Source organism: Eurypyga helias, unplaced genomic scaffold (genome assembly GCF_000690775.1).
Source record: "Eurypyga helias isolate BGI_N326 unplaced genomic scaffold, ASM69077v1 scaffold31099, whole genome shotgun sequence".
Lineage (NCBI taxonomy): Eukaryota > Metazoa > Chordata > Aves > Eurypygiformes > Eurypygidae > Eurypyga > Eurypyga helias.
Window position 1 is genome coordinate 1 of NW_010270583.1, and position 14,163 is coordinate 14,163.

Here is a 14,163-nt window from a genome sequence, read left to right on the forward strand (position 1 = left end):
CCCAAACCATTCTATGATTCAAAAATGGCAACGAAATCTCCTGACAAAGATTGAAGCAAAAAGTGAGATTCTTCTAGAAGAGCATTCACGTGCTTCTGCTTAGGTAGTTTCACTGGAGGACAAATTATTGGTTTGGGAGGGTGAAGGGTCCACAAGGCCTGTGTGTGTACAAGGGCATGGAGATTTCTCACCAGAATTCAGACCTGGTCTTCTGTTTGCAGACTAATGACATGATACAGAAAGTCTGCATCGGAGAGAACAACGTGATCGAAGAAGAGATACGTGTGAACAGAAGTGTCAGTGAATGGGCAGGAGGAGGTGGAGGCGGAGGAGGTGCAACTTACATATTTAAGGTACGGCAACGTAGTCCCTGTGCACCTTCAGCATGAACACATCCTGCCACTTGCCTCTAGTACTGCAGCCTGAAATGTGTGAGAACGCTTTATACACCCCTGGGGAAGTGGCCACAAAGTGAGCCCTGGGTATCCTTCATTTCCAGTTGATAGTTGTAGTGAGCTGCATTGGCCCTTTGCGTTCTTACAGCTGCTACACGGTATGGCCACATTGCTTCAGTGACTTAGGGTTTCCTTTGCAAGCTTAATAGTCTGAACTGGGTTTTTTTCACTGCAAGCTGAGATGCTGAAGCATAATTCTACAGTAAAGGGCAAATTCTACAGGACGTTATTCAAATCTGTCATTGTAGAACATCACATTTCAAGTACGTGCTTGGCCTGTACGGTGCAATGACAAGAAAAGTTGAGGATAGCCTCTATGTTTTCTGTTGTCAGCCCTCTAGCTAGAGGCCACTGATCTTTCCTGTCATGTACTAGCTGAGAGAGTGCTCCTTCCAGACACTGGTTACACATAGCTCTGCATGCTCAGACAGTTTCCGGTGTAGCAGTCCTTTACCGGTGGAGGCACTATATTGCACTACACAGAGCAGTGCTCCGTAGTTGTTTGATTTGATGGAAGTCAGCACACAATAACGTTACAAGCTTTCTAAGAGCCATCAGCACTCTAGGTACAAGTCATAGAGCTGCTGATGACACTGTTCCCGGTTGCAGAACTTGGTAGCACTAGTACTATTCATTAATCTTAAATAATGCAATAGTAATTTTTTAGTCCTGAGAAGTCCTGGATGCTTGCTTAGTGCAACACATGGTAACTACCTTGTGGTTGAGCATCCATTTGCGTGTCTGACTCAGTTTGAACATTGCCTTCATTTCTGAATTTGTTAAGATGGAGAATGGAGAACCAGTGCCCTTGATAATTGCAGCAGGAGGTGGTGGCAGGGCCTACAGGGCCAAAACAGACACATTTCATCCAGAAAGGCTGGAGAATGATTCCTCTATTCCAGGGCTGAATGGAAATTCAGGAGCTGCAGGTAAGGAAAGTTTATTCTTTTTAAGAAAAACTTTGTGAATATGTGATACTCCCAGATTCCTCCTCACCAGGAGGTGAGGAGAAACTCGTGAAAACACAGTTCAGGGGGAATATGGAAGTATGACTGATGCATGTAGGGTGTACCCACAGCGCAGAATACTCGGCCTAAATAGGGGTATCGGAGATGGTATAGCCATAGCAATGGCAACGTTCTCCCACAGTAATGTAGTACCTCTGGTAATGAAGTTGTTTGATTTCTGGTGTGGGAGTTTGCAGTGCTGATGTGGCCATCCTGCTCCTGCACTGTTTTGTGCTGTGTAGACATACAGTTTCCCTGGCTTATGCAGAAAGAGCATAATTGCACCCTGGCTGGAAGTCTCTGTGAAGAGACCCTGAACTGAACAGCAGAGCTGAAAGTGAGTCACTGGTGAGTATGTTGTATTTAGAATGGAGCTGGGACACGTTTTCACATCCCTTTCACTAAATTCCTTTTGTTCCACTTCAAAACTGACTGGTCTTTTTTCCAAAAATGTTTCAAGAAGTATTTCAGAAGTATTTTTTTAAAAGAGAAGGGGAAGGCTCTGTAAGCCAGAAACAAGTGATTGGAGAATAGGCAGGGATATCTTTTTACATTTTCCATAGAAAGTACTTGTCCTTGCATGGTGAAAAGAGGTGCAGATGATTAACGTGGTCAAAAGCCCTACAGAAAGGTCACTGTAGCACTGCGTAGCAAGCATATCCCCTCTTCTGAGACATGAGATCCTTCCTTTCAGCTGAGGTGTTCTGAAGGAGTACTTGTTCTGCAGACCCTTGTTGTGGGGTGTTTTTACCCCAAAATAACCCCTGCCTGTGCCTTTTCTCTTCTCTTAACTGCAGGTGGTGGAGGTGGCTGGAATGATAACACTTCCTTCCTGTGGTCAGGAAAATCCCTGCTGGAAGGTGCTACTGGAGGAAGATCCTGCCCCCAGGCCATGAAGAAGTGGGGGTGGGAGACAAGAGGGGGTTTCGGAGGGGGTGGAGGGGGGTGCTCCTCAGGTGGAGGAGGCGGAGGATATATAGGTAAAGTGGCTTCGTGTTCAAGGTGTCCCTTCCCCTCCTTTAGTGCTAATGATCAGCAAATCGCTGATAGATAACTCTCCTGTAGCTAGCATATTTGACTGTTCTGTACTAGTATGTCTGTGTGTTGCCTTTTTAGCTCTAGGTGAACGTGTGGCATTTAGTCTTTGAGCAAATAGCCAGGTGTCAGTCCTTCAGCTGTAATCCTGGCTTTGCAGGCTGAAAAATGTGCCATCAAGATCCTGCTGTGGTTCTTGAGCCTGCCGTTTTGGGGTCACGGTGCTGAAGAAGAAGGAGCCACAGGCCATGTGCTCCTGTTTGCCAGCACCTGCGTTCCGAGCGCTTTGGTCTCGGAGACGGGCAGCCAGGCTTCATGCCAGGGGAAGGACACGGCTTCTTCCAGCTTGCCTTGCTGTGGGTGGGCCTTCGTCCCGCGCAGGGGGTCTCTGGGGGCAGAGGCTCAGGCTGCCAGCCAGGACCCCTCTCAATAACGACAGTGGTGTTGACTCCAGTCAACAAGGAGCTAATTTCATGTGCTGCGGGTCTCAGGACAGCTGTCAGATGGCATTATGTTGATTAGAAGTGGTGTGGGCCAGATTCAAGAGCTCTACTAACCCATAATCTTCTGGGCCACATACTTTCTTCAGCCATCTGCGTTGTGGTGGACTTTTTAACCCCTGGTTCTCCACAGCTTAAATCAAGTCTATGTTAGACTGGAAATCCTGAGAGGAAGTAAGAAGTTTAAATGACTAAGTGCATGTTTTGTACCAGTGTTACTGTGTAATGCTTCTTTTTCCAACAGAATGCCTCACATGACATAATTTTCATTTCCCTGAAGATGATTAAAGAGGAAAAGCCATTTTTGGGTGGGGTGGGGGAATCTTTGCATGCTTGTAGCACAAAATATATGGCCCGTACTGTGCTTCTAACATGTTCTATGTATTCCCCATACTTTGCTCCTGATATGCTCTATATGCCTTACCACAAATGAGCAACTCATAAATTCCTTCAGTCCCCACTCCTGGTGGACGACCCTGCTTTCAGGGTGCGAAGGAGAAGAAGGATATCCAGTTATTCATTCCCTCTGCTGACACAGTCCATACCTTGGTCAGCAAGGGTCCAGTCTCTTGGCCACATTAATTTTAAGAAGGGCTTACATGTTTTCACAGCATCCAAATGGTTAAAGATGAAGTTTGTGCTTAAGGTATTCTTTAGTTTGCAACAGTCTACCTAAAACAGGGCTAAGAAATTCGTTTTCACAAGCTGCTGCAATTCAGTTGAGGTTTCAGAGGTGACAGACCAGTGGGTTCATGTCACATCTCACTAAGTGTTCCCTGTATGTTTAATACTTTGATTTATTCTCTTTTCTCATTTGGATGCCTCCCTAAATATTCTGAAGTCATGCATGTTACAATGCTTCTCTGTATTTTAGTGCTGATGAGCTTCAGCCTGTTAAGGTAACTTCTGGTTTGACGTAGGTGGCAATGCTGCAGTGGACAATGACCCAGAGATGGATGGGGAGGATGGTGTGTCCTTTATTAATCCAATTGGTACTTTATACACTCCAGCACTTAAAGGTATTCATGTTGGTCAAAAGTCTTCTAGTGGGTTTCTTTCAGGTTAAGAATAGTTGGCATCTGTAGGACACTTTGGGTACAGCTTAGTGTCATCATGAAACCGAGGAGGCAGAAAGATAGCTTAACAAAGTCCAATGGAGAATAAATAATAATAGGGAGAAAACAGGTGGAGAGAAGATCAAGACTATTAGAAAACATTTCCCAACAATACAGTCTACCAACCTCTAGAATAATTTTGGCCAAAGAAAGTACTAACAGAACCTCATAGTTCGGGTAACTTAGGAAACATGCAAAGTACCTGCCTCCTCACTAACAAGCATGTTCCTTAGAGCATCCTTCAGCAAAGTATCCAGGCTGGACCAGGGAGTTTCTAGAGAAAACAGTGCAGCACTGCCCAGCGGTGCGTGGGAGTGATAAATACTGCCACTTCAGTCTGTGTTTGCCCAGAAGTCAGTGTCTTGAATGTGTTTGCGATGTGTTCAGAACATCCAAGAATATCTGTTTGCTAAAAAAAAAAGTTTGCTTTAGAACAGCCAGCAGTATTTTCAAATACAGATGGACTCTGCCCTGATAGATTTAGCCAGAAAGTTTTGACAACATCGCAGTGTTTGATCTGAGAGGGAGTAAAGGCCAGGAAAGGGAAGGGTGAGCTTCACAGACCACTGAAAGGGCAGGTTTCCCTGAGGGTCAGCAGCAGCCTCCTTGCTAACCTGGTAGGGCTCCCTGCTGAAGGAGAGCCAGTGCACCTCTGCGGCTGTGGGGCTGATTTAGCTGGACCTTATTTTCCACATGAGAAAATGACAGGAGCCTTGGAAGATGGGGAGAAACCTGTTTCTTAAACGGGCCCCACCCTGGCAACTGTGACCTCCGTGTTTCCTGTTTTTGTCAGTATCCAAGCGAACGATGTGAATGATCCCTACAGTAATTAACTCAGCTTCTTTCATCCACTCCCTAGTGACAGAAGGGCACGGAGAGGTGGATATTAGGCTGCATCTTAACTGCAGTCACTGTGAGATGGACGAGTGCCGGGTTGATCTCGAGACTCAAAAAGTCATTTGCTATTGTGAGCCAGGCACAGAGCTGGCTGAGGATGGTGTGTCTTGCATAGGTAAGTAGCTGTATGGGGTAGGCTGGTACTGGGTGAAACACAAAATGACTGCCAAAACTCTGTAGTTTGGACTGTAAAACATCCTGAAAGCATTACCTGGGCACTTTCTCAAAACTGGCTTCTGTTGAGGGTAGATTTAGATTAGATATCAGGAAGAAATTCTTCACAGAGAGGGTGGGGAGGCACTGGAACAGGTTGCCCAGAGAAGCTGTGGATGCCCCAGCCCTGGAAGTGTTCAAGGCCAGGCTGGACGAGGCTTTGAGCAACCTGGTCTGGTGGAGGGTATCCCTGCCCATGGCAGGGGGGTTGGAACTAGATGGTCTGTAAGGGCCCTTCCAACCCAAACCCTGCTGTGAGTCTATGAATTTTACCTTCTCTCCTGACAGTGTGTGCTACAGAGTTATTTTGCTAGGATATAGACACACTGGAGCTGAGGCAGTGGCTTGCTTTACAGTATATGTTTGGCGTGCTGGGCAGCACTGAGGAGGGTCAAATTTTGCATCTGGTTGCAGTGATGCTCACATTTTGCTCTGAAATCACAGAAGTTTGCTCACTGAAGGAATTTTCCAGCTAAACTTGACTTCCAGGTCCGTCCTCTTGAGAACCAAAAAAATGTACAAATTGAAGGAGAATATAATTCCTGTGGATTTGGGCACATAAGACGCATATGGAGAATCTACAAGAAATTTTGCATGAGCTCTCTCTGACGAAAACTGAAGGCAGTGCCCATACTTGCCTTTCTTGCAAAACCAAGTGTCCAGACCTCCATTCCTAGGTTTCCTTCATGATCTTGCCCACCAATTACAGAACTGATGCCAGGGTTTTGGGATCCTGTTCTCTGATTTCTCACTGGCATGGGAAAATTGTTCTGTATTGCCACCATTCCCACGTATAAAATGGGTGAAAAGCACGGTCATTTTGCCAGGGTGAATTAAACTTTAATAGATGGTCATTGAATGACTCGTGGTCCCAAGTGAGGATGAGCTATGGAATACTTTGTACCACACTTACTGTTACCAGGTTTTTCTGCCCGGATTAGATGCATTCAGGAGATGACACATTGCAGTCCCCCTTCTGCTTTCGCTGTGATTTGGCATTGATAGCCGCACTCTAACCCTGGCAATGTAATGTTCTTTCCACCTCCCCAACCTCCTGCCCCTGGTATGTATGGTCGTGTTTTCATACCCAGGGAGTGCACGTGTTAATTCGTTGATGGACAAACCATCTGTTTTAATGGCTTCATACTAATTGAGGGAAGTGAAACAATGAGGTATTCGAGGTCAGAGATCCTGAGAACTGATCATGCCGGAGGTTTCTCCTACACCATAGGAGCAGCAGATGAGTGAATGGAAGGAAGAGCAGAAAAATCTATCTGCAAAAAAGTGGCTGCTGGAAGAGCATTTCAAACATGTAATTCCTTCTTCTCCTGCCTCTGTTACAGCTGAGCCAGTGGTTCATCTCCCTCTCTCCTTGGTCTTGTCTGTAGTGACTTCAGCACTGGTAGCTGCTTTAATTGTGGCTTTTTCAGGAATCATGATAGGTGAGTGTTTCTCTGCAAAATAAGTTTTCATATGGTAGCTGGATCTGAGTCAGGGATAATTGGGCCCTGGGAGGCAAAGGGATTCAGGTTTTTAGTTATTGCTATATTTAATGACACCTTCCCACACACATACCTTAACTTCAGACTTCAGTAGTTGTTTCTAACCACGATGAACAGTTTGAGGAGGTTTCAGTTACTGACTGCATCTTGAAAGAGAGATTATTGCTTGTGTTGTAGTGTAAAGCTGCCTGAAGGCAGGTGCCACTGCTTATGTGAGAGTTGTTAGTGCTTAATGCCTAAAAGCAAGCTGCTTTATCTGCGTGCTTACCTGCAGATTTAGCCTCCCAATGTAGGACATTTAAGCCTGACATGCTCACATAGGTTCCCCTTTTACAAACTTGCTACTTAGTAGGATGTGGGATGAAATGCTAAAAGGTATTTTTCACCCTTTCATTTTCTTATTCTAAACAATTGCTCACCCGCATTGGATGGCAAGCAAAATAGATCTGAATCAGTGAAAAGCAGCCAGGGATTCAAACCACAGCTCCGCCACCTCTCGTTGTCCACACAGTCTGGGGGAAGGGAGAGATGTACCCAGAGCAGCAAATGGCAACTATTAAATTAGATTTGGGCAGCTGTTTCACTTTTAAGAATTTCAGGAGTTATCAGTTGCACACACATGGGCTTACACGTAGGATTTCCGGCCTGACAGTACCCCTTTAAAATTACTAATTGCTTTTCAGGGAGTGGAAGAGTAATCCTCTTTCCATCCAACTAACCTATCACTGCCATCTCAGGAAAGAGCAGCAATTTTAAAAATCAAAGCAAAAGCAATGAGGAGGAAAATGGAGGACAGGAAGGGTTTGTGGATAGGTCATTACACCCGTCTGCCTCTGCCAGTCTGTGTTTACCCCTTAAATTCTTCCCCTGAGCACAACATCTGCTGGAGGAGATGCAATAGCTATTACTGTCACAGTCTTTGGGCTCAATCCAGCTCCCACAGAAATCAATAGTAGGGGTAATAGTGATTTAACCTGCTCCTGATTGGCGTCTTGCTTTGAAAAAAATACTGCAGTATCAATTACTATTGCAAGGAATATCCACAGCATGTCTTTTTTCAAGGTGTTGATTTCTAATGATGTTTGAGGAGTATCAGTGAAGTGATTCAAGAAATACAACACTACCAGGAACTGATTTCAAATTTAGTCCAGCTCTGCTGTTTAGAAACAGGAAGGTTTGCAGAACGAGCTAGTTTTATATACAATGCGTTATTGTGAGGTAACAGTTTATCTGTTTTGAATAATTTGATGCAATAATTCATTTCTGATTTTAGTCACTTCTGCATGATCTAGTGAAGTTGGTTGTACCCCGACTCCCTCAAGTCTGGAACTGGACTCATACTTGGAATGTCCAGTTAAACTAAATAACAAAACAAAACCCTCAGAACTGTGAAAGAGATCTCTGCAAGGGACATTCATTTTGCTTCTTCCAAACTGTTCATGAGCAAGCCTGATTCTTCATAAGATGTGTAAATCAAAGGTTCCTGGATAACTTCAGATTCCATTTTCTGTCTGTAATTACTTGATGTACAGAAATATGACTGTGTTGCTCTCTGGCTTTATTCACCGAAGCTTGGGCACATTGAATTCCAGCAAGACGCTCTGCTGTCCTGTTCCAAAGTCGACCTGTGTCTCTGGTTTACTGTGTTCCCTGTATTTAGTGTATCGCCGGAAGCACCAGGAGCTGCAAGCCATGCAGATGGAGTTACAGAGCCCAGAATACAAGCTGAGCAAGCTGCGTACCTCCACTATCATGACAGACTACAATCCCAACTACTGCTTTGCAGGGAAGACCACATCCATTAGTGACCTCAAAGAGGTGCCTCGAAAAAACATCTCCCTCATCCGGTAAATTCATCTTTGCCTTCCCCATGCTTCTCTCTGTAGGCTCACTTTCGCTGGCTCTCCCACACAGATGCGAACCCCTGTCTTTGTGCAAGCGTGTACAAATGCTCACTCACTTTCTGACTCACGCCCCTTCTCATAACAAAGGTGTAAAGGTGTAGTAGTTAGGCTTGTGTGGAGGAGACTAGACTTTGGCAGCCTCCTTGACCTTTTACAGGTGCAGTGTTAATCTTCAGGGATTTTGAGAGGAACTGAAGAGTCCTCACCAGTAATTCAGACACATCTTTTGCAGACTGTGCAATGAATGGCCCATTTCCAGCCTTAACTGATAAAATGCTGGCAAGGCTGAGGCTTGTAGGAGGCTCTTTTAAAGTCGTTGATGGGATCTTTGGTAAAGACAATGACGTCCTTAAGTACAATAGCAGGAAAAGCTTTTTGGTTTGAAACTTCCAAACAGCATTAAAAGGACAAGAATGTAAAGCCAGCAGGATAGTCATGTCTAGATCAGAACTTCTGGGAAGTTTGAGGTAGTATCTTAAGAAAAACTTGAAAATTCAGAGTTCTTTCCCACCTTGCTGTGCTGCAGGATACAGCGCATGCCACTTGTGAATGTGACATCACCCTGGTGCTAGGCAGTCGTACGCACAAAGCCAAAAGTGGAAGCAAGAGAGCTTGGAAAACTAGGAAGCTTATGATGCTAAGGAAGATGATGCTCAGAGCAGTCTCTGCAGTCTGCGATGTTTTGCTGTCTCTTATCTCATTTCCCCCTTACCTGCACATCTTGCTGGACTACATCTGGAAGTTTCCAGTGCACTCTGTGCTGCTGCTGCCTTCGTCACTTGGGCTCTGAAAGGTTTTTTGAAGTGTGGCAAGCTGCAGAGAGCCAAAGATACAGCTGAGAATTTATAAGGGCAGGGAAGGTGGGCTTTTTTGGGAGGAGGGTGAGTTATGAGCTGTAGAGATCTGCTTTATACCCTCAGTTTGTTATAAATAGGTCAGGCATAGCCAAGAATAGTGTCTCAAGCTGATACCTACAATGTGTTATTAAAAGGAGTGGTTGAGTCACAGGCAAAGCAAGTCCTCGCTGTGGTTTCACTGCCTAGACTGGTCTTTATCCTGGCAAAATATGGACAGAGCTTATGCAACCAGAGCAGATTGCCCTTAGCAGCACCTAGGACAACAGCCCATGCGAGAACACCCCACTGACAGGCCAGAGAACAGAATCGGTGCGGCTCTCAGGCCAGAGCTGGCTCTACCAGGAAAGTGTGTGTTGTAGAAGAGAGCCTTTTGCTCAGACCAAGATGCAGTAATGTCTCTTAGACACTCAGACTACTACTGCCCAATGTACAGCCCACGCAGGGTTAGAAGGAACTCCAGATCTGGGATGCAGCCTCAGAGTTCACTGTGTTGTTATGACATGCCACCGGTGTGGTACGACTGCTGTTGCACCGGTTGCCTTAACATTAAGCGAGTGACGACTGAATAGACAGGTGTGCGAGATCACAGGGACATAGGGCAGGATCTGTTGTGTGATGACTTTAATCCCTTTCTCCTTGTATCCTTATTCAAAATAAAACCATAAATTTCATAATATGATCAGTGCCAGAAACAATTCTCAGCATGAATTCCTAGCATTAGTGCTGTGCAAAGCACTATCATTACCATTTACTGACTAAGGCACTTATCCAGAATCACTAAATAAATCAGGAAGAGATACTTGGTTTAGAATTCAGGTCCTTTGAGAACCATTGTGCTTCCTAGTTTCTTGTTCAATGTTTTCTTTAATGCTGATGGATAAACATCATGGGAACTGTTAATGTGATTAGGGTGTGGGAACACTAAGACTCAAGTCTTATCTTTATTGACCTGGTTTGGAGCACCCACCACTAGAGCACTGACACCAAAGCCGTAGAAGAGCCCTATCCATTACACACTGCAATGCCAGCAGCTTGATTTCACTGGGGACTGTTCACTTTTGAGGATCGCTTTCCTGACCAATTAAAGTCATCGTAGGTCCAGGAAAGATCACATCAAGGTCTGGTCCCCCGCGTGGCGTGAGGAGTGGTATCACCAGTGTCAATATCCAGCTCTCCTTGCTTCACTACTGTGGAAATTGTGGGCCAGGTCTGTGAGCTGTGACCACAGTGTTATAATGTGTGTTCTCTGTAGTAAAACCTTCTTGTCTTCTCTGGTCTGTCCAGGGGTTTGGGCCACGGAGCCTTTGGTGAGGTATATGAAGGTCAGGTGGCAGGGATCCCCAGCGACCCCACTCCCTTGCAGGTGGCTGTGAAAGTAAGTGACAGTGTATGAGTTATCATGATGGTTTCATGCACCTTTCACCCAAGAGTCCCAATGCATTATAAAAATGAAGATGAATTAAGCGTTACTGCGGTTCTGAAGGATGTGGCTAGAAGGGTTGTTGCTCAGTTGCAATGCTTTAATCCATTAGAGCAATGGTACAGCTTGTAGCACATGGGCTTGTGAGACTACTAAGAGAGGTCTGTAAGTGGTAAATAGGCAAAGATTTCCCATACAGCTGCAGGAGACTGCAGGTGTGAGAAACAAATCCATCCTCTGTCCATCCTCCACGTGCTACACCTGGTGTGGTAATGTGTCCAAAGCCTTTAAGTCAGAGGCCAAAGGACTTCACGGGGCCAAGAGCAGCTGGCACACACATCAAGGAACCTGCAGGTAGGACATGGCTGGTTTTCCAGGGATCTCACCGCTCCATTACAGGATGGATATGCACTGGATGTGTACCTAATCCTGAGAGACCCTGGTAGGGTTCTCCAGGCCTTCAGCAGCCTAGCTAACTTGTTTTCTCCTGGAGGTGAGAGAGCAGCACAGCCCTGCTGCTGGTTATAGCTCACAGGCTTGCTGGGAGGTAGGAGTATTGAGCTGCCAGAGAGCTCAGGAACTGTCGTCTCATTCCTTGCCCTCTATACAGCAGAGTCCCATATATTCAGCTCTGTTCCCTGTGCACTCCAAGCTATTTCCTTTGCTGGGAGGAGGATGACAGCAGCGTTGATGGGCTGTGTGTTCTGATCTTTGCCTTTCAACAGGCTTCACAGTCTAGCTTAGTAATGGTGTAGCTATTATCTTAGAGTGAGGTGTCTTTTAGAGAAATAAGGATTACTGCAGACAATGTTGGTGCTTTTGGTTGTGCCAGGTACAGGTATATCTGTGAGCTTACATACCCTCTCCTTGTCAACCTGTTCTTTCTTTTCCAGACATTGCCAGAAGTCTGTTCAGAGCAAGATGAGCTGGACTTCCTCATGGAAGCTCTCATTATTAGGTGTGTATGAATAAGATGAACAGCACTTGTGGAGGCTTGCAAAGCACAGCACTGTGAAGAAAAAAGGTGCTTTGAGAGGTGATGTCCACGCCTCACATCTATGCAGTAGTTATAGCGCATGGCTGTTGGTATTTTACAAAGAGGACAGGCAGTACCATCCTTTTAGATTCTTCTTACAAACAAAGAGGCACCAGATGATTAAGGGCTAAATTTTCAAGCGGGTCGACATTGGTTTTTATTATCCAAAGTGAAAATCTTTAGGCCCAGTTCTCAGAATTGATAATAGAATCCTTTGATTTCTCTGCGAGACCAGAACATGAGGTAAAACTAAACCTTAGGAGTTTGGGTTTGACTAGTCAGAACTAAAAGGTGACATTGACTTAATGCTGCTGTCATGTCAATGTCAGTGACTGAGTCCTAGAAGCCATGGAAGTAGTTTCCCATCACACTGAGGTCTGAAGAAATAAAGAAGAATTAAACACTAGACCTTGAGGAATATCCCTTCCATAGGGAGGGATCCCTGTGTCAGTATGTTAAGTGGAACAATTCTGCCCTAGCACAGCTTTTGTCCCTTGCACAGGGAAAATAACAGAGAAAAGCCTGCTCCTATCAGACATTCTCTGCTTCCTGTGGCCCACAAGTCTTGCTGTAGCCTAAAAAGGATGCAGAACATAGGAAGAGGAAAAGCAGCTAAAAGCCACTCCATCCCCACCTCTGTTTCTGCACTATGCAGAGTGTGGGGGTAGCACTTTAGCTTTATCCAGTTACCCTACCTTTGAGATTCCTTACTCTCGGGGCCGGGGTGGGGGTGTCGGGCGGGGGGAGAGGATTCCCTGCAGCAAAATATTTTGATTCTTCTCGCAACTGTGTTTTTTGGGTCAAAGTTGCTCCATAATTGTGTCTGCCTGTCTCCACAGCAAGTTCAACCACCAGAATATTGTGCGCTGTATCGGGGTGAGCTTGCAGGCACTGCCCCGTTTCATCCTGCTAGAGCTCATGGCTGGAGGTGACCTGAAATCGTTCCTGAGAGAGACGCGGCCTAGACCGGTAAGAAAAGAGAAAATTGAATTTTATTTAGTAAACTGCTGCCACAAGGCAGTAAATACTTAACTATAAAAGAGCTGATCCATGCAGGTGCTATTTCCCAGCATTTTAGGGGGTCAGACAATTTCTGTCGCCAGAAGGCCACTGTGGGGGCAGGGCACAGATGTGCAGGGAAGAGATGCTGCTGGGGTTATGCAGAGCTGCCTCATTCCTGCGCTTTGATATATAGTATTGCAGAGACCATATAAAGAAAGAAAAAATTTAAGTTTAAAAATGTTAAACTCTGCTCTTCCCTTCCTCACACCAGCTGGGGGTGGGTTGGGGGTAAGCGTTGAGCTAGTAGTGATAAATCCATTATTTAAACTGCTGATCGGGTGCATTCCTGTGAGTATCTGTCAGTGCAAGTTCGACATGAGCAAGGAGAGAATTTGGCCTGGAGCTGTTGACTTAATACCAAATGTCTTTAGTCCAGAGTTTTAAAGATTTTCCCACTGAAATCAGCATCAATAGGAGATGACATTCAGTTAGAAATGTGTGAGAAACAAATTACAGCTTCTTGAGGGAAATCCGTATTTCAGAAGAGTAAATTTGCTCTGAGCCCCTGGATCAGAAAGGCACCCAGATGTTGTTGAAGTTTAGCACTGGGGCCCAGCTTTGTGCTTTGTCTCTACATTTCTTTGACAGGGGGCAAAAGGCTGGATTTTATCGGTGCAAGAGGGACACAAAGTGGCTCTAGCAGATATAAATAAGATTCTTCCTCGAGACAGCTGGAAACAGATTGACTTTGTATTTTCTCTTTGCTGTCTGGTTTTCAGACGTATAAAACGGTCTGTGTTGCTCGGGAGCACCTCAGTCTTGGATAGGTTGCAGTAAAGTGGCTCCTGCCTGGATAAGAAGGCTAAACACCCAGAAAGTCAAGATGTTTGAAATGTGAGCAAGCAGTCTTGATAAACAGAGGTTGGTTTTCCATAGCACCTAGAGATGCTCTTGTCAGCTCATCCCAATGGGCTGACCTGGATGGTAGGCCAGTGGGGAAATTCAGGTTTTGCAATGTGGGCAGTCTGAAACTGCCAGGACAGGCTGTGCTGGATGTGTGAAGTGGCAGGTGAAACAGGATGGCGTAGAGCAAGGGCATCCATCGCTTTGTGATGGAAACACCTTTTGGCTCATTAAATCAGAGGCAGAAGCAGGGTCGGTAATGATCACAGTCTTATGAGGAAGCACCAAAAACATTAGTCCTGAACAGCAGGACTCTT

General features: G+C 45.4%; 1 protein-coding gene across 1 annotated transcript in view; it reads left to right on the plus strand.

The window, feature by feature from the left end:
* Positions 1-221: 221 nt before the first annotated feature.
* ALK (anaplastic lymphoma receptor tyrosine kinase) overlaps positions 222-14,163 on the plus strand; it is a gene marked incomplete at its 5' end in the record, with an annotated part of 25,522 nt that continues 11,580 nt past the window's right edge. Inside the window, 10 exons of the mRNA XM_010158512.1 lie at positions 222-353; positions 1,240-1,384; positions 2,260-2,442; positions 3,918-4,016; positions 4,972-5,124; positions 6,566-6,664; positions 8,385-8,571; positions 10,770-10,860; positions 11,799-11,863; positions 12,781-12,910. Coding sequence (XP_010156814.1) covers positions 222-353; positions 1,240-1,384; positions 2,260-2,442; positions 3,918-4,016; positions 4,972-5,124; positions 6,566-6,664; positions 8,385-8,571; positions 10,770-10,860; positions 11,799-11,863; positions 12,781-12,910 — 1,284 coding nt within the window. The remainder of the gene's footprint in view (positions 354-1,239; positions 1,385-2,259; positions 2,443-3,917; positions 4,017-4,971; positions 5,125-6,565; positions 6,665-8,384; positions 8,572-10,769; positions 10,861-11,798; positions 11,864-12,780; positions 12,911-14,163) is intronic.